Source organism: Pan paniscus, chromosome 15 (genome assembly GCF_029289425.2).
Source record: "Pan paniscus chromosome 15, NHGRI_mPanPan1-v2.0_pri, whole genome shotgun sequence".
Lineage (NCBI taxonomy): Eukaryota > Metazoa > Chordata > Mammalia > Primates > Hominidae > Pan > Pan paniscus.
The window spans coordinates 60,584,833-60,605,101 of NC_073264.2; the positions used below are offsets into that span (position 1 = coordinate 60,584,833).

General features: G+C 42.5%; 1 protein-coding gene across 1 annotated transcript; it reads right to left on the reverse strand.

Moving 5' to 3' along the window:
• Positions 1–10,005: 10,005 nt before the first annotated feature.
• Positions 10,006–18,610, reverse strand: GPR135 (G protein-coupled receptor 135). Its single transcript, XM_024925430.4, has one exon. It carries the CDS (start codon positions 12,879–12,881, stop codon positions 11,388–11,390), a length of 1,494 nt encoding a protein of 497 aa, XP_024781198.2. The 5' UTR covers positions 12,882–18,610; the 3' UTR covers positions 10,006–11,387.
• Positions 18,611–20,269: the final 1,659 nt, after the last annotated feature.

Sequence of the window (20,269 nt, forward strand, 5' to 3'; positions counted from 1 at the left end):
ACCCAACAAGAAAATGAACAACCTGATTTTAAAATGGACAAATGATCTGAATGGACACCTCATCAAAGAATATATGCAAATAGAAAATAAGCATATGAAAAGATGCTCAACATTACATATCATTAGGAAATTTCAAATTAAAACAACATTGAGATATAACTGCACACCTATTAGAATGGCCAAAATCTAAAACACTAATAACACCAAATGCTGGCAAAGATATGGAGCAACAGAAACTCTCATTCATTGCTGGTGGGAATGCAACATGGTACCTCCACGTTGGAAGATCATTTGGCAGTTTCTTACAAACCTAAACATATTTTTAATGTACAATTCAAGAATCATGTTCCTTGATATTTACTCAAATGAGTTGAAAACTTGTTCACATAAATGTGCACACAGATGTTTATAGCAGCTTTATTAATAACTGCAAAATATTGGAAGCAACCAAGATGCCATCAGTAAATAAGCAGATAAATAAGCTATGGTACATCCAGACAATGGAATATTAGCACTAAAAGGAAATGAGCTATTTAGCCATGAAAAGCTATGGAGAAACCTAAAATGCATATTACTAAGCGAAAAAAGCCAATCTGAAAAGGCTTCCTACGGTATGATTCCAACTATATGACATTCTGGAAAAGGCAAAACCATGGAGACCGTAACAGTAGCAGTGGTTTCAAGAGACTGGGAGAAGAAAGGGATGAATGGATGGAGCACAGAGGAATTTTAGAGCAATAAAACTCTTCTACATACTTCTATAATTATAAATACATGTTATGACATTTGTCAAAACCCATAGAATATACAACACGAAGAGTGAATGAACCCTAATGTAAACTATGGACTTTGGGTGATAGCAATGTGTCATTGTAAGTTTATTGATTATAACAAATGTACCTCTCTGGTGGGGGATATTGGTAACAGGTGAGGTTTTGCATGTGTTGGGGCAGAGAATAAATGGGAAATCTCTGTACTTTCACTCAATTTTGCTGTGAACCTAAAGATGCTCTGAAAAATAAAGCCTACTAAAAAAAAGTTGAAAAGATGCCATGTTTGAAGAATGCTGTCCACTAAGCACAATCTCTTCTTCCTTATAGCTACTGTTCTTGGCAGAGCTACTTGGATTAACAATGGTGCCTGGCAGAGTAACACAGAGACCATAGGAATAGACATTTTCTTGAGTACATGTGGAAGACCAACTGGGAACTCCAAAATATTTTGTGATGGATGTTAAAGTGGGTTTCTCATGGAGAACCCAGAACTACGTCATCAATTCCATTGAAATTAGTGATAAGAGGCTGGCCTAGATAATGACTTTGGGGTTGAAAAGGAACAGATTGGGGAAACGGGACTTGATGATTGGCAGGTTTTAGTTGTCAAGGGCAGGAAGGAAAAGGGAAACATTTATTTTTCACTCTGTACCCTTTTGTACCTTTTCAAATTCATATCGTGTACATATTACCTATTTTTAAAGTAATTTTTAAAATGTAAGATGGGGAAGCAGAGAAAGTAGTCAAAGAGGTTAGGAAGGAATGATCAGAGTGGTTAGTGGAAAACCAAGAAAGAGTAAAAACATGAACACCAGGACAAGAACATTTCCAAAAGGGAAGTGGGGCCAACTATGATGTGATAATTAATATTGAGTGTCAACTTGATTGGATTGAAGGATGCGAAGTATTGATCTTGGGTGTGTCTGTGAGGGTGTTGCCACAGAAGATTAACATTTGAGTCAGTGAGCTAGGAAAGGCAGACACACCCCTAATCTGGGTGGGCACAATCGAATCAGCTGCCAGCACTGCTAGAATCTAAGCAGGCAGAAACATGTGAAAACAGAGACTGGCTTAGCCTGCCAGCCTACATCTTTCTCCTGTGCTGGATGCTTCCTGCCCTTGAACACTGGAGTCCAAGTTCTTCAATTTTGGAACTTGGACTGGCTCTCCTTGCTCCTCAGCCTGTAGACAGCCTATTGTGGGAACCCTGACTAATACACGTGGTTTATGTTTGGCAAGGTCAAGTAAGATGGCTGAGAAGTATTCACTGGATTTAGGTCATTTGTGACCTATTCTGTGACTAATTCTGTGAAGCAATGAGTGTAGGAGCCAGATAAAAATGGAATGAGAAAGGAATCTGAGTTGAAATAAAGACAATATGTGAATAACATTTTCAAATATTATTTGAGGGCTTTTTCCACTGTATTTCCTTGTACGCACAGGACTTCCTGTACCTTTAGGATTTTCTGAACTAAAGGAGGCTGTGCCAAAAACAGAGAGGTCTTTGGTTTGTTAAAATTTTGGCCTTGCTTTAAATAGGAAGGTTTTAAATCAAGATAATAAGTCCAAGAGAACACACAAAGCTGTAAAAGCCAGGATGACTATCCTAAAGACTAGATAAAGATGTTTTCAGGTTGGATGAGAGGAGCTTAGAAAATCAAGGAGAGGCCGGGTGCGGTGGCTCACACCTGTAATCCCAGCACTTAGGGAGGCCGAGGCAGGCAGATCACGTGGTCAGGAGATTGACACCATCCTGGCCAACATGGTGAAACCCCATCTCTACTAAAATACAAAAAATTAGCCGGGCCTGGTGGTGCATGCCTGTAGTCCCAGCTACTTGGGAGGCTGAGGCAGGGGAATCACTTGAACCCTGGAGGCGGAGATTGCGGTGAGCCAAGATCGCACCACTACACTCCGGCCTGGTGACAGAGTGAGACTCCATCTCAAAAAAAAAAATCAAGGAGAATTTAGATGTAAATAGAGCTCTGAGAAGTGTCCTTGTACCCTGTGTATCCCTGCCCACCCTTGGTGACTGGCCTAGCTATAGAATGATGGGGCAATAAAGGCTGCATGAGCCACTAATAAGTTTGGGGCACCTGAAAGCAAAGAGGACCTGCGTCTTGATTCCCATGTAGACCTCAGGAGGGCAGCAGCAAGACCTCAGAGTAGAAAACTGTTGCTTGGTTTGTTTTGTGCACAATTTTCCATTTTGTTTTTTACTGCAACCTATAAGAAGGGGTTCATTTTACACTGAGACCTAGCACACACTCATATATAACTGAAATGTTTCGTGAACCCATTCTTATTTCTACTAAGTGTATTAGTTATTATTGTTGTGTAACAAGCTAGCTCCAAATTTAGCAGCTTAAAACAATTATCCTCTCAAAGCTTCTGTGAGTCAGAAACTTGGAGCAGATTAGCTGGGTAGTTCTGATACAGGTCTCTTAGGGGGTTGTAATTAAGATGTCAGCTGGAGCTGCTTCCAAGATGGCTCACTCATATGGGTGTTGGCAAGAGGCCTCAGTACCTCACCATGTGGGCTCCTCCATAGGGCTGCTTGAGTGTCCTCACAACATGGCAGTTGGGTTTCCCCAGAATAACTGACTTGAGAAAGAGCAGTGAGAAAGCCACAGTCAATACCTTTTTTTGTCCTAATATTTAAGACATCTTCACTTCTGCCACATTCTGTTCATCAAAAGTGATCATCATAACACTATTTAGGGGAAGGAAAATGCACTCTGCTAAAAACTTTCAATTTTTCAATCTCCCTAACACTTGAGGATAGCCATGTGATATAGTTCTGGCAATAAGATGTAATCAGACATCTCTGGGAAGGTCATGCCTTCCTGATTAGAAAGACAAAACTTTTTGGAAAAAGCCCTTATTCTCCCTTTTCTCTTTCTTGGAATGGAGAGTGGAGACCTGGAAGTGCAAGTCATCTTGCAAACATATGTCAATATGAAACCTGCAAGTCCAGGATGGAGGCCTGGAAAGCTGCATCTCTGATGGTATTCTTGGGCTGCTCTTTCCTTGACTTGTTGAGACAAATAACCCTAATGAGTTAAAAAAAAAAACAACAAACAAAAGTAATGAGTCACTAAGTACAGCTCACACTTAAGGGGAAAGAATATTAGTTTATATCATTTGAAGGGAGAAGTATCAAAGAATTTTACAACTATCAAACTATGTGTGGTGAAATCTGATATGTTTTATTCTGTCCTACACCACTTCAGTTTGTTTTAAATGTTGGTTATAACCCATTACACTAAATTCATGACTTACCATTGGTTGTAACCCACGATGTAAATAGTCTAAAATCACTCTATTGGCAAAACTGCAGGGAAACAATCACACTTATAACTTGATGGTGGAAGTGAAAAATCGTACAACCTATAGAGAAGGTAATGTGGCAATTTGTATTAAATTATAAATGTACTTAGCCTTTGAACCATCACTCCTACCTATAATATTCTACCATATAGAAATACCTGCACACGTACAAAATGTTTTATGTGTAAGTTGCTTCATTGCAGTATTATTTTCCAATAGTATAAAATTAGAGATAACCTGTCAATCAAAAGAAGGTGGCTACATTTTGATATTATCAAATATTTTGATATTTTGATATATCCATACAGTGGAATACCATGAAGCTATTTAGAAAAAGAATAACTTTGAATATATCATAGGGAACAATTTCCAGGATATATTGTTAAATGAAAAAAATCAATGTGTATATAGTATGCTAACTTTTCTGTACAAGAGGGAGAAAATTAAGAAAATATGCCTTTCCTTACTTTTACATAAAGAAACAAAAAATTAATAAACAGTGGTTGCCTGAGAAAGGTGAGGACAAGGTGAATAGGGCAGATGTAGACAAGAGACTTTTAATGTGTATTTGTTGAAAGATAGTTTGGCTAAATATAGGATTCTTGGTTGACAGTTTTTTCTTTTAGCACTTTGAATATGTTATCCCTCTACCTTCCGGCCTCCATTGTTTCTGATAAGTCAGTTGTTAATCTTACTGGGATTCCCTTGTGTGTGACAGGTTGTTTTTCTCTTGCTGCTTTCAAGGATTTTCCTTTGTCTTTGTCTCTCAGCATTTTTACTATTTTACTATTTACTATCTGTGTGTGTCTCTTTGTGTTTGTCTTACTTAGGAGTTTCTTCAGTTTCTTGGATGTGTGTAGATTAATTTTTTTAAGACTCAAATTTGGGAAGTTTTCAACCATTATTTCTTCAAATACTTTATCTGCTCTTTTTTCTCTTCTTTTTTTGGTAGTCACATTACACATATATTAATGCACTTAATGGTCTCCCACAGGTCTTTGAGGCTGTATTCATTTTTTCTGCATTATTTTTCTCTGTTGTTCAGCTTACATAATCTCTATTGAACTATATTCAAGTTTGCTAATTCTTTCTTCTGCCAGTTCAAATTTACTGTTGAGCCCCTGTAGTTAAGTTTTAATTTTAGTAATTGTAATTTTCAACTCAAGAATTTCCATGTTTCTTTTTTTATAAATTCTATCTCTTTATTAATCTCTATTGATGAGACATTTTCAACATGCCTTCTTTTACTTCTTTAAGCATAGTTAAAAAATTATTTGAACATATTCATAATGTCTACTTTAAAGAGTTTGTTAAATTTGCCATCTGATTCCCTCTCATGGAGAGTTTCTTCTGTTGCCTGCTTTTTTTTCCTGGGTACAGTTCATATTTTCCTATTTCTGTGCATGTCTCATATATTTATTGCTCTTGTTGTTGTAAACTGGATGCTTTCAATAGAGAGAACCAGGGAAAAAGACAGCTAAGAAAAACCCTCATGGAACAACTCTGTAGCAGCTCCAGATACACGTTTCTACTACTCCTTCTGTGAGGCTTATTACTATTGTTTGTTTGTTTATTTGTTTAGTTACTGGACTATTTTGGGGTAGTCTTTTTGCTCTGTGGTGTGAAGCTTCTGGTGGTGTTCCTCAGAGGACACAGCCTTGGGTATGCCTACAGTCACCCTTGGAGAACAGTAGCTTTAGTAGGGCTCTGTTTGACTGCCTCTTTTCCTGATCACTTCTAGATGTTAGGTGTCACTAATTATTTGCTAATTGCCCTATTGTTTTTGACAATGCTCTTGGGCATAAATTGCTCCACAGTCTGATCCAATTGCAGGGGCAGTTTTTGAGGTTAGTTTAGACCTCAGGAGAGCTCTTTTTAGCTGTCTCTTCTGGGTTCTCTCTGGTAAACTAGCTGCCCTGTGGTTTAGCTTCTATCTCTCATGAAGTTTTTAGCCTCCTCTTAATTGTTTACCACCAAAACTCCATTGTTTTTGAGAATGCCTTAGACTTGAACTTCTCCACACTTTGTTTCAAATAAAATTAGTTCCTTTGGAGAGAGCTTCAGGGCTGTCTGTTTAAAGGCCTGTCTCTACTCCTATGCGAACTCTCTGAGTCATGGCTCTGAATTGTGGGGGCAGGGATGGTGGCCTGCTTCTTTTGGAATGGTTGCTCCAAAAGTAGGGCATTGGGTGGGGGCGTTCATAACATCTGGTCTTCTCAGCTTGCCCGTTCAAGCATGAAATCTCAGTCCTACAAATGAGCTTGTTTGAGAATAATCATGGCCCCAGTATTCCCAGCATGCCACACCCTAGTAAAGCATTTGCTCTATGAGTGGGAGGTAGGTAGAAGAAGACAACCCCCAGCTTCTTGGCTGCACTCACCTGGAATTTAACCTCTGCAACATGTAGCCTGAGAGATGTGAAGTTCTTGTAACCTGCCCCTCTGAGGAAAATAAGATAGTCCTGGGATCTCGGAGAAGAAAGAGCCATGTGCTTTTTCCACCTGGAATGGAGTCTCTGTCATGCTGAGCTGGGAATAGGGAGAGAGTGGGTTATAAATCAAATGCCACAGACTCACTATTCTTACTGAGTTTTAGATTTTCTTAATTAATGTTTCTGCATTTTCTATATGCCATTAGGACAATTTAAAAAGATTTAAAATGGTTGTCTTGAAAATAATGTTCACCAGTTAAACTTGTTTAATTGGGATCCACAGAGCTCCTCATTGCCATTCCAGAAGTGGAACTTCCAAAGTATGTTTTATGTATAATTTTGATTTATTGACCCAACAATATCAAAATATATCAAAAACCAAAAATATTGGAAAAAATTCTTAAAAGGCAGCCTGTGACCTCCTAATAGGTGTGGTCACAGCCCTCTATGGTTCTGAGGTGGAGTAATAATTTTTTTGTGTTTAGAGAGGGGCTCTAAAGTGGTCATTTGAGTTGGGTCCTCTTGGACTGAAGTGGGAGATAATTACTCAGCAAGCCATGGATATAAGGCCAGAGACAGACTGATGGATGCCTTGGCAGATGCCAGGGTGAATGGATGACAACTGAGGACTTATGTTCACCAATGCACTGGCACTAATAAGCCCCTAGAACCTAGATGCTGTCATCTTAAGTTTTACCATCTGGCAGAGTAAGATGTTGAGTTGCAGAAAAATAATTACTTTCTTTCTTACACCACTAAAAGTGTAGACTAGAATTTAGATCAATTGTAAAAGTACAGGCAATTCTTTTGATGAGTTAGCTAAAGGAAAGGAACTGAGGGAGAGAAAAGGAGGGAAGAATGGGCATTTTTCCTCTCAAGTGAGAGATTAGGGCATGCTTAAGTGCTTATGGCAGGGATATGGTTCAGTGGGAAGGCTAAGGATACCAGGGAACAGAAGTAATAGATAGCATGAGATTCCCAAGGCTGGAGAAGGGACCAGCTTCATTATAATTGGAAAACATAGCTGAGAACTAGTACAAATCTAGTTGAGTTAGGTTTGGTGGCTAAAATATGAAGAAATGTTTATCTGATGGCTTCTATTTTCTTGGAGAAGCAGCACCAAAAGTCATATTCCAAGAGGTTAGGGTTGGTTAAATGTTTGCATGGATAAAGTTTGAAGGGTCACAAAAGGGGCAGAAGGAGTGAGTTGACAAGTGAAAATGCTCAGATTGCCAGCAGGGTGGAAGGGCCAGGCAAGGCTATGGAGTCTAAGTGCAGTGGGTACTAATCTGATTCTGTAATTTTTCTCCAATGCTGTTCAGATGCGCTGGAGCAGGAATGGGGAAGATGGATGACTGGGGTCATCTTGAGTGGAATTATTCCAGAAAATAACTGCTCAGAAACTCTTATATGCTTTTTAAAAACACACATATATAGTTGTTTTCCAAATTAGAAACAAAAATCTTTTCTTTTAAATGTTATGCTGTTTTCCCATTCCTTTGATAGTTGTCTTTATCTTCCTTGTCACTTTTCCAGGGTTCTCATTGTCTTTTTCAAAAGACAGAGGCAGTACAGAATAGCAGTTAAGAGATGACTTCTGGCACCAATCTGCCAGGTACAAATCTCATGTTTAGCACTTACTAGCTGTGTGATCACATAACACCTCTGTGCCTTGGTTTTCTCATCTGTAGAATGGGGAGAGTGATAATACAGTATGCCTTAATAAGATTGCTCTGAGGATTAAATGAGCTAATGCACCTACTATACAGAGTATTACTTGTTGCTATTATTATTTCCACCCAAATGAAATACCCAAACTGGGAGCAGAATAAAACATGAAGGATTACATTCTGGCCTTTACATAGTACTCAATATTTAATCCATTCCAATATTTCATAGCTTTTCTTTCTCGTTTTCCCATGAAGTCACTATAATTGCATACTCATAGTAAGCACAACGAAAGGTCGAAGTCTTAGATTATTCTGAGAATCATTCTTTCTTCACCTTTTGAGGTATTGATTGTCTAAGTATTTACACTGGGTCAAATGGGTGGCTGACTTATACCTGTGTATCTCTTGCTTTCAAGTTCATCTCTTTTCTTTGATAGCCTCTTCTGAAAGTGCTACACCTTTTCTTCTCCACAAGTAAACTTGTTATGGCTGATTGTTGTTACAAAGCCACAAGGTCCTTGCTGAGGCTGTAAGCCCTCTGCAGATGAGTACTGTGGCTTCTACCTTTTAGTAGCCTTAGCTCCCAGGAAGTTGCCCTTATATAAAGTAGGAAACAAAAATGGTAGATGATGATCACGATGATGATAATGATGACAGTACCATAATTGATCATGATTGATTTCCTTACCTGTAGACTTCTGTGGGGATAGAGAGAAACAAACATGGAGTTCTGAGGCCAAACAGACTGCAGTTCAAATCCTAGTTCTACCACTAAATAGTTGGACAGCCTTGGATTAAAAACAAACAATTTAGAGCATTGTAAATTGTTCAGTAATTTATGAACAATTTTCTCTTTTCCCCCTCCAATTCTTGCCTACCATGACTCTCGGAGCCACTAACAGAATGGCCTCTTTCACAAGCCATGCCTTTCCTAAAACTTCCTGCCACAGAAAAGGTAGGGCTGGAATTCCTTTTCTTCCTTAAAGTCCTTCATGCCATCACCTTGTCACTTCCAATCTCTCAGATTTTCCCTTCACTCACCAGGTAGGTTTATTCTATATCACGTTTATTTTTCAATGCCTTCCTTCAATTCTTCTTCTCAGGCAACACACTATTTTGCAACACGCTCACCTCCTTACTCTAAGATCTCTAACCCTCTGCCCTTTATTCACAACTGTACTTCCTATTCTATGATGTCTTTCATAATTGAAGACTTTATCATTTCTCTCTAAATCCCAAAAGTGACTCGGTGCCAAAAAATACACAATTTTTTGCCTTTAACAGGCAAATACCGCAGACACCTGTTTTTGTTAGTCCAGCTGCATGAAGTCTGTATATGCTTTATAAATAAGGGCTAGAGGGGAGAGATTATCTCATCTACTTTGTACTACATTGAGTGTAGCAAAATATATACAATTTACAAACTTCTGATTTGTGATCATACTCTGAGAAGCAGAAAAAATTAAAACATCTTTAGCTCTGACATGAATCATATATTTCCACCTTTGATTACAAAATAATGACATGTACCCACCTGTCAAACAAAGAAATACTTTAAAACATATTTAAATACTTTACAGGAAGAAAATGCTGGCTATTTCACATTGAAATCTTCATACGACAGCTAATGTCTTTTCATATCTACTGTAAATAACTTGTTCAATTAAGGCTATGAAATACTGAAGAAAAGAGGGGCAGGATGGAGGAAAAGAAAGAGGGAAAAATAACATTTAAAAAAATTCTGAGTAAATGATTCTGTGTATAGTCGTATTTAACATTAGAAAGTTCACATACACAAATCCTGAATCACGCTTTTGAATTATTGTAAAACCATCTTTTCTGCTAAGATAGAAATTTAAAAAGCATCTTTGATTTGCATATTTCTAAAGATATTTTCAGTTTGCTTGAAGTTCTTCTCCAACTTTATGCCTGTGTTTTAATACCGTTACATATAGTCCCACACCTATTCTCCCTTTAATAAACACATTATCTTCGACAAGTCATAGCTATAAAGCAACCATCAGCTATTTTAAAAAACACAAAATATACCAAATTTCTAAATGTAGGAGAGTATGATCTACTTGGAAAAGTCTACGCTAATTCCAAGAAGCTGCTTCTCAAAATAGTTTTAGAATTTCTCTTTGGAATCGTTTTCAGTTAGCTAAAAGCCACATAGGAAACCCAACCTTGTTGTTTTATAGAGGTCTCATTTTAAAAAATAATAAAAATTTAAATAAAGTGGCATCACTCACCTTATTCAATCAACTTGACTTCAAATTACATTTTTGGCTATATCCAAAAATCAAATTTACCTCAAAAGACAAAAATTTTCTACAATGAAAATTTTTTTTCAATGTGAAAGCATTCTGAGAGCAGCATTCCAAAATTTATCAGAAATAAAAGTAACAGGTTAGAGTAAGGATAAAACTTCAAAGTTTTCCAAGGAAGATCATTTTGGAGGTATGACACGGGTGGAAGGAATGTTAATTTTTACATATAATCTTGGAAAATATTTAAAAGACACATTTCTTTATGTTCATACTTCTATTTGTCCTTCAGATGGTTGAATTTTATCTAATAATAACCACCTTTTCAAAATCCTAAAAGGATTTTAAATGGGTTATGAATTTAAAATTTTCCACAAAGGTTATTAGGGGGTGGGGTGAGGAGGTGCACCAATGTGTGTAAGGATAAGACTTTTCCACTTGCAGTCTAAGCACCCAAAGCATGTCAGAGGTGCAAGCTCTAGAAGCTAAAGTTTTGTGGGATGGTAGCGATTTAGAGGGGCTTTCAAGCAGCTCTGAAGGTCTCCATTCATTCCTGAAATTCTGTGTAGTTGAACAATACTAGTTGCATTCAATGTTTTGTTTGTTTCACAGTGTGGTCCTATAATATGAGCTTTTCAGTTATAGTGAATGTTATTTTTGTCATTTTTGGCACTTACAGTTCACAATGCTTGGTTATGTGGTTTAAGATTGTTTTAATTTTTGCATTTTACATTCCTTTTGGCACTTTCGAAGAAGGGACATTGTCTTTTATGTTGTTTGGGGAAAGTGGTAAGTCTCCCCCGTCTCTAGCTTTAAATGTTTGGCTTTATGAAATCCACAACTCTCACCCAGAATCTTCCATCATTAAATAATGCGAGTGGAAATTTGCCTTCATAAGCTGGCCATTCCAACCGTCTTAGAGGCTGGTATCCCCAGCTTCGGATTTAGGCTGTTTGGTCGCTGCCGTCACCGGCTCTGGTGGTCCCTCTCGGCAGAAAAGCACAACTGGATTTTTGCGGGCCCACATGGCCACGTCCCCTGCCACTCCGCTGGCCGGGTTGGAAGAGGACATCCTGCTGCAGGCCCCCAGCCGGTTGGCATAGCGGTTTCGAAGGCGACTGCGGCTTCTGGCTTGCAGACCCGGGCCCTGGCTGGACAGGAAAGCGTCCACATTCCTAGTCCGGTAGCCCTCCTCGCGGTTGCGCCCTAGGAGCATCGAAATGTTGGGATTGCGGATGGCGTAGATGACAGGGTTGATGGCCCCATTGGCCCAGGTCAGCCAGACGGCCACCACGTTGAGGAGCGAGGGGGCCTGCACGGTCTGGGCCTGCCGGGCGGCGGCCAGCAGCACCAGGAAGCAGTAGGGCCCCCAGCAGCAGATGACGAAGACGATCATGATGAGGACGGTGGTGGCCGTGCGCACCTCGCTGAAGAAGCGCAGCACGCGCGCGTAGGTGTTCACCGGCCGCACGCGCACGTCCGACAGGCGCACCGTCTTGCAGATGTGGTAGTGGCAGAAGCACATAAGCAGGAAGGGCAGCAGGTAGCAGGCCACCACCAGCCCCACGCTGAAGGCCGCGCCCAGCTGCGCGGGGTCCGGGGAGGTCCGGTAGAGGCAGCCGTGGAAGCTCTGCGCCGCCGCGAGTTCCCGGGGCGCCCCGAGCAGCTCCCAGGGCAAGGAGAAGCCCAGGGCCGTCAGCCAGGCGCCCGCCAGCAGCTGCAGCGCGCGGCGGCGGCCGATCTTCTCCCGCGGCGGCCGCACGATGGCGCAGTAGCGGTCCAACGAGATGAGCGCCACGCTGAGCGTGGACACGATGCCGAAGCACGAGCTGAAGAAGCGGCTGGCGGCGCAGAAGCCGCGCCAGGGCCCCGCGGCGGCGGTAGGCGCCGAACCCCCGGGCGGCGTGAAGAGGTCCAGGAAGGCGGCGGGCAGGCAGAGCAGCGCCGTGAGCAGATCCGATAGGGACAGCGACAGGATGAAGGCGTTGGTGACGGTGCGGAGCTGCCGGTGCTTCACAATCACCCCCATCACCGCGCAGTTGCCAAGGCTAGACAGCAGGAAGATGAGCAGGAGGACGAGCGCCTGGGCCGCCACTGCAGCTCCGTGCGACAGCAGCGGCGCCGCCTCCGGGCCTAGCGGCCGCCTCACCGCCGCCCCCGCCTCCCGCGCTGCCCCGGACCCGCCAAGGCCGCCGCCACCGGGAGCGGCCGCTGTGCCGCCTCCGCTTGCGTCGCTCAGGCTCCCCAGCGCCGCGGCCGCCGCGGTCGCCGCGGTGCTGAAGGAGAGCACGGCCGCCGTGGCCGCGGAGGAAGTCCCGCCAGGTGGGCCGGCCGCGGAGGGGGCGCCGGAGTGCTGGCTGCCCAGTAAGGCCATGCTCGCTGGTGGGCGGGGCGGCGGCGGCTCCTCCATGTGGCCCAGTGGCGGCCGCGGATCTCCTCATCCCGCACCGGGGGCGGCGGCCGCTAGGTCTGAGTGGTGGCTCGGGGCCGGGGGCTAGCGGCCGCCGCGGGGAGCTGGGCTCGGCCGGAGGGGTGGCGGTCGCTGGGGACCTGGCGGAGCCTTTGACGTGGGTTCCAGCGTTGCCGAGGGAACCGCGTGTTTACGCAGGACTGCGGGGCGGGACGGCAGCCCAGTACCCGCTGCAAAGCCGACCCGCGACACCGCCACTCCGGAGGTTACCGGCCCGGGTCTTCCGGTTTCCGAGAGTGCCAGGTCGACCTCCTGAGGGACCACTGTCCGGCCAGATAAAGTGCCGACTGGCATGCAAACAAATGACCAGATTCAACGAAAGTTCACTCTTGCTCTCTTTTGTAGGGTACAAATGTTCTACAGGCAGGCCTTTTGGGGAGTGGTGGGGGGGCACTTTGCTTCCTGTGGGTGCTTTTGGTATATACAGGTAGGAAAGGAATTTAGAAAGTGAAGTGAAAGAAAAATCCGGAAGTCTACATCCAGACATCTTAAACTTGAGAAGCAGACTAATTTAAACCAGTAATTCTCAAACTTGAGCTAACAGAATTCACATAGAGGGCGTGTTAAAATACAAGTGACAGGTCTGAACCCCAGCGTTTCGAATATGTCTGGGGAAGTACCCAAGAATTTGTATCTCCAACGGGTTCGCGGGTGGTGATGATGATGCTGGTCCCAGGACCACACTTAGAGAACCACTGATGTCAAGAGTTTCATAAAATGCAAATTCCCAGGCTGACAGAATTACTAAGGATGGGCCCATGACTCTAAACCCCGTAGGTGATTCTGATACAGGTGCTCGGAGGAGCTAGGATAGTTCCTTTAGATGTTACTTCATTTCCAAGGGCCTGGACCTCAGGCCCCTACTGGCTGATAAATGGGGGGAGAGGGATTGGTGCCTTGCCCTGCTAGCAGCCTTCATCTGTTCTCAGGAATGGGGTATGTTTTGAGTCTAAGGTGCTGCCAGCCTGGCAATCATCACAGATGCAGCTCCAGGTACCTGGCTGGGAGATACGGGGAAAAGAAAGGCAGGGCTACCCAGGGAAGTTGCATCTCAAGTTTCTGGGCATGGCCTCTAATGGGGAAAAGTGTGATAAACCCTCAGGTTAACTAACCCTGGGCTCTTCGCTAAAGCAGTGGTTCACAGAGTATGGACATTGGACCAGCAGCATCAACATCCCCTGGAAACCTTGAGAAATACAAATTATCACGCCTACAGTGCATAGGATACCCCTGATCTACTGAAACTCCTGTGGTGGGGCCCAGGCACCTATGTTTTAACAAGCCCTCCCAGTGATTCTGATGCACAAATTTGAGAAACACTACTCTAAAGAATGACTAGTACATTTGTAGATCTTAGAATCAATGGTATTAGTATTGGAGTGCTTATTTCATTCAGAAAAAATATCCTACAGGAAATTTACAGTATAAATAGAAGAACGTTTAAGGTGGCAAACCAAAACTGGGTTTCTCAGCCTCAGCATCATGGACTTTTGGGCCAGATAATTCTTTATTGCAGGGGCCATCTATACATTGTACGATGTTCAGCAGCATCCCTAGTCCCTACCTACGAGATGCCAGTAGCACCTCTCCCAGCTGTGACAACTAAAACTGTCTTCAGATATTGCCAAATATCCTCTTGGGAGCAGTCAACGCCAGCTTAATCTAGACTGATTTTGTCTTAATTTTGTCAATCAAAGCAAAAATATAATTATCATACATTAATTTATTTGGCAAACACAATCTTCTAAGATTGTGCTTAGTTTTAGGAAACAACATATAAGATAGGAAACCCAGCCCAAATAAGCTTAAGCCACCGGCCAACACAGTATATTACAGTGTGCTAAATATTGTCTTAAAAATATGTGAGTGAAATTATTTGGAGGTGACTAACTCTTCCTGACAAAGACTTTGTACAAGAGGTGACATTAGACTTTTTTAAAAAAGAAGAAAGGGAAAGAACGTTTGATGCATGTGCAAAGTCTGGAGGTTAGTATTGAAGTGAGCAGTGTCTGAATTCTAGGATATTGGAGATGGGGAGTGAAGAAGGAAATAAATGATCAAAGTTTATTGGGGCTACCTTATGATGGGCCTTGTAGGCCATGCTCTGGAGACTGAACTTCATCAGGGGAGGAGGGGCTAATAGCACAAGGGAGGGCCGTGAGCAAGTGCATGGTTCAGAAGGACCAGAAGGACTGCACTCTTCTGCTTCCTTCCTTCCTCATCTTTCTCAAGTGTCCTCTCCTCTGCCAGTTCATCCTCTTCCACCTGCCTTTACATGCTGGAGTTCATCAAAGCCCTGTTCTCAGCTCCTCTGGACTCCCCCCTCAGCCCCATCTCACTCACATCCAGGACTTCAAAGATTATCTATATATTCATTACTCAAATTATGTCTGTGGCCCCAACCTACATGTCCTGCTACTTGGCATCTGTCTCCTTGATGTGCCAGTGGCACATCAAATGGGTGCATGATCCTCTTCCTACTTCCCCTGAAAAACTTGGTCTTCAATACTCTGTATCTCAGAATATGGTAGAACCATCCTTCTAGCTTTTAAGCCAAAAACTTAAGAGTTTTCCTTGATAAATCCCTCCTCCTTACCACCAGTCCACATCCAATTCATCAACCAAGACCTATGGATTTTAGTTGCGGACTATCTTTGCATCCATTCACCTCCTCCATCCTGAATCTTGGCTCTCATCCTCTCTTTGGACTACTGTTGTCACTGTTGTCCTAACCGGTCTTCCCACATCCAGTCCCTACATTGTAGGCAGCTAGGCATAATGCTCTTAAAAAAAATTCTTCATGCCACTTACTTATTTAAACTCTTCTAATTAGGCCAGTGTAGTGGCATGTGCCTGTAGTCCCAGGTACTTAGGAAGCTGAGGAGGGAGGATCGATCGTATGAGCCCAGTAGTTAGAGGCCAGCCTGGGCAACATAGTGAGACCATGTCTCTTTAAAAAAAAAACCCTATTGGCTTTCCCCATTTATTTTAGAATAAGGACCCCAATCCTTAATATTTCCTACAAGGCACTGCATGATTTGACCCTGCTTCCTATCTAGTCTCATTCGGTACCACTTTCCTTCTTTTTTGCTGTGTTCCTGCCACACTTGGCTTTTATGACTTCCTTAAACCTTCCATCTTAGGGCATTTGCACTTGCTATCCCCTCTGCCTGGAAAGCTCCATCTTCTTCCTCCCTTCCCTAGCATCCCCATCTTCGCATTAAGGTTAGTCCATGGGGGAAGCCTCCCTTGCCTGATACCGTCCTCTCCCCACGTATTGGGCCATGTTCCCGTTAGTTTCACAGCACTCTGTATTTTCCATTGTAGCACATAACCATGGTCTATAATTTTTTGCGTGATTATCTAAGCATTACCTGCCTCCCACTGTATACTACACGAGGACCTAAACCTTGCCTGTTTATTTTATGAGATCCCCAGCACTTAGCACTCTAACAAACTGCCATACAAATGCCAACATACAAAAAAAATTTTTTGAGTAACTGTAAGAGGATAATCTGGAATTTAGGAGACCACTTAAGGAGAGGCATTCTAATAGTCCAGGTGAAAAATGAGAGTCTGAAGTGGACCTTTGCAGTGAAGAAGGAGAGGTCATGTATAGATTAGGGTAGGTAGTATATGGATTAGGATTCTCTGGGCGTAAGTAACACGTGAGGACACTGGTTCACATAAGCAATATAGGAATTTACTGGAAGGACAGGGGAAGTTACATTTACAAAAGGACAGTCTAACAGCAGCTCCAAGAAGAAGAGAAGTCAGAGCAGTCCTGTGGGTAGGGAGAGCAGAAACTGATGGGAGTGATCTCTTTAGGCCACCACTGGAACAGATCAACTTCAGTTTTCAGACCTTATGTCATTTCTCAAGATCTCAGGTCTGGGGGAGAAAGTCTTGACTGGTGTACCAGTTTCCCAGCAGTCCTAGCAAGACTACATGCAGGTAGTTTCCCAAAGAAAAAGGAGAATGCTGTTGATAAAAGAAGGGGAGGCCAGGCGCGGTGGCTCATGCCTGTAATCCCAGCACTTTGAGAGGCCAAGGTGGGTGAATCACGAGATCAGGAGTTCAAGACCAGCCTGGGCAACATGGTGAAACCCCGTCTCTACTAAAAATACAAAAAAATTAGCTGAACGTAGTGGCAGGCACCTGTAATCCCAGCTACTCAGGAGGCTGAGGCAGGAGAATCGCTTGAACCCGGGAAGCAGAGGTTGCAGTGAGCCAAGATCACGCCACTGCACTCTCGCCCTGGCGACAGAGTGAGACTCCATCTCATTAAAAAAAAAAAAAAAAAAAAAAAAAAAAAAAAAGTTGGGGGGTAAAAGAAGGGGAAAGGCATGATGACTGGAGAAATCCACAGCTATCCACCTCAGGAGCATCAACAAAGAGGACAAAGATTGTGAATAGGAGCCAAGGGTCAATCCCAAGTCCCTAGCTTGGTGGATGGCGGTGCCATTAATCAAGTTAGGAAATATGGGAAGAGGGCCACAGTCTAGGGGGAAAATGATCTTGGTTGTCCTCTAAGTACTAAATCTACAGTATGGCCTTAGACCTCAGAAATTAGGGATGTGGATGTGGTTAGTCTCTCTACAAGAGGGAAAACCATGGGAATGAATGTGACAATTTAAGGACAGAGTAGTCAGGGAAGAAAGAAAAGGACCATGGATGGAATGCTAGGGAGTACTAAAAGTTAAGAAGCAGATAAAGAAAGCAAAGCTAGGCAGGTGAATGATACAGTTAATGAGGCACAATGGTCTATTGAGAAATCAGCTGTTTTATGTTTTTGGTTTTCAGAAAAGAAGGTAAGGCAATTTCCCCAGCCTTTTATGAGGAACGTACTTGTGAGCGCTATCCCTTACCTCCAGGTGGAGAGCTAACAGGCTTTTCATGTGTTTCAGAGCTTAGAGGAGAAGTTGCCAGCCAGGATTACCCAAACAGGTAATTAAAATAGGCTCATCCAAAAGTTTGCTACTCACAGTACTCCAACCAGCAACATTAGCATCGCCTGAGAGCTTGTTAGAAATGCCCCACCCCGTGTCTGATGAATGAGAATCTAAGATTCCCAGGTGATTCACATGCACATTGAAGTATGAAGAACAGTGTCCTAAAGAGGGGTAGTATGCAATCTGTGGCTTTCAGGATTGAAGAGAAGCGTGACCTAACTCTTACTGAGTCTGTAGGACTTGGAGCAAAGCGCATTGTGAGTTCATGATGAAGAGGAGATGGGCCTGGGCCCATGCAATTGCAGCACTTTGGTGGGCACTAATGGGGACTGGGTACTAACCTCATAAGCCTAACTGAGTGGTTCTGTGGGTGAGCTCAGCACCAAGGGACTAGAGTTGCCTGTTCTAAAATGGACCACACCTACCTGCAGGGAGCAAGTAGCGGGGGCCACCATGGATTGCATAAACCATAAGATCTGGCAATTAGGTAAAGTTTCTAATGAGTAATGAGGTAGAAGCCAGATTGCAGTAGTTGAATAGCAAAATGGAAGGTGAGAAAATGTTCCCAATGAGGAGACAGTAAGGAATCTAGAAGCTTAAATACCAAGGGAAGGAGTTAGCAGTGACAGCCATCCACAGAGGGAAGGAGGGACAGGGATGTTTGTTTCATTTTGTTTACAATTAGCACATTTAAATACTTAGGAGAAGGAACCAGTGTGGGGGTGGCTGGGGGCGGGGGGCGGGGGGCGGGGAGGGCAGGAGACTGGAGACACCTGAAAAAGGTTAATTGATGAGGCAAGACCCTCACTGAGATGGAAAGGGATAGATGTGAGCAGTATTGAGAAGGCAGAATCAACAGGGCTTTGTGACTGACTAGACATGTGGAGGTCAGAGGAGGAGGAGTTGATTTCCCTAATGTTTTTTAGTTCAAGGGAACCAGGGTGAAGTACAGCAGGAATGAACACTATTGCAAGAGTTCAGCTCTGGTTTGGATTGAAATTTAGGAAGACTTAGGTAATAGCCATTGTTTAATGTTCAAGAAATATAACATTCTTATTAAAGTACTATATCCTAGACCAAGTTATGGCCATCCTATCTTAGAACTGGAGGAAGTGTTGTAGGAAAATACTAGACTTGGAGTCGGAACTCCTAGATTTGCAGCCTCTAAATGACCTTAGGAGAGTTATTTAACATGTTTGACTTGCATCTCCCTTAAATGTATAAATGGGATAAAAACAGTGGCATACCACGGGTAGGGCAGGAATAGTTTCCCCTGGTGGAGTTGATAAAGGGGTGTGCTGTCTTTAGAGAATTTTAGAACAATAATAAAACCAACTAAAAGTCTTTTTAAAAATTATCACCAAATGCTGACAATTCTAAATGAGGTCAGTGAGTAAAACTACCCCCTACCTTGATGGCCATGGAATCATGCATTAATGAATGTACTTCAGTATGTACCTGATAGATTATAAAATGCTACAAAATTTAATTTTTAAACAATTTTCCTTCAAAGTCATGTGACTTGTGAGATTTGGAGGGAAAATACTGGTTCCGTTTTTATTTTTTTAAAAAAGTACAGCAAATCTGATCTGCAAAAATTATTTGGTCATATTGTTAGTGATGTCATTTTTTTGAGGTAAGTGATTTATTTACTACAGAATTCTGTGGAGAATGAGTGAAAAACATCCGTTTTTGTGTAATAGAGAAATAAACATTAACATGATAGCTTTCCTTTTGTTCAGGTAATTAAATCACAGACCTAATAATAAGGCCTATACAGACTCTCTGGGTGATAAAGCCTGTTAAATGAATTAATTACTTCAGTTTCTGGATGCTCCAAAATAAAATACTATTACCTATCTCACAAAAGACTCTACTGAATTCTCAGGGAGTGTCACATCTTAGAATATTTTAATGCTTCAGCTATTTTTAACAGGCTCATAGGAAGTATTAACTAGAAGGAGTGCCAATAGTAAGCATTTATTTCATGTTTTAAATCTACCTAGCATGCAGCTGATAGAGTATGAGACTCATTCCATTGTAAGGATTCACTGCTTAATTTCTACTTTATATCTGTATTTTAATAATGCAATAAGCAACCCCTTTAATAAAAGCCCTGAAGATATAGCAAAAGTCTGATTACTAGTTGGTCTTCTCAGCATCAGTCTCTGATACTTCAGTACCTGTGGATGTAGAAGCTGGGCTTCGCGCCACAGAGAACACCCTGGCAGCAGCTATAACAAAGAAGCTGACTCCAGCCCCATCCTTCCCAGGCTGTTGTGCTAAGTGTTGAGTACTTTATAATAATCCATCTCCTTTACATGCTGCTTATAGAGAGGGCATTATTCTACTCAAAAAAATGGAAGACAAAAATAA

What these genes read in the sequence shown, in the direction of transcription:
- GPR135 (XM_024925430.4), bottom strand. Translation starts at nt 12,881, where the DNA reads ATGGAGGAGCCGCCGCCGCCCCGCCCACCAGCGAGCATGGCCTTACTG.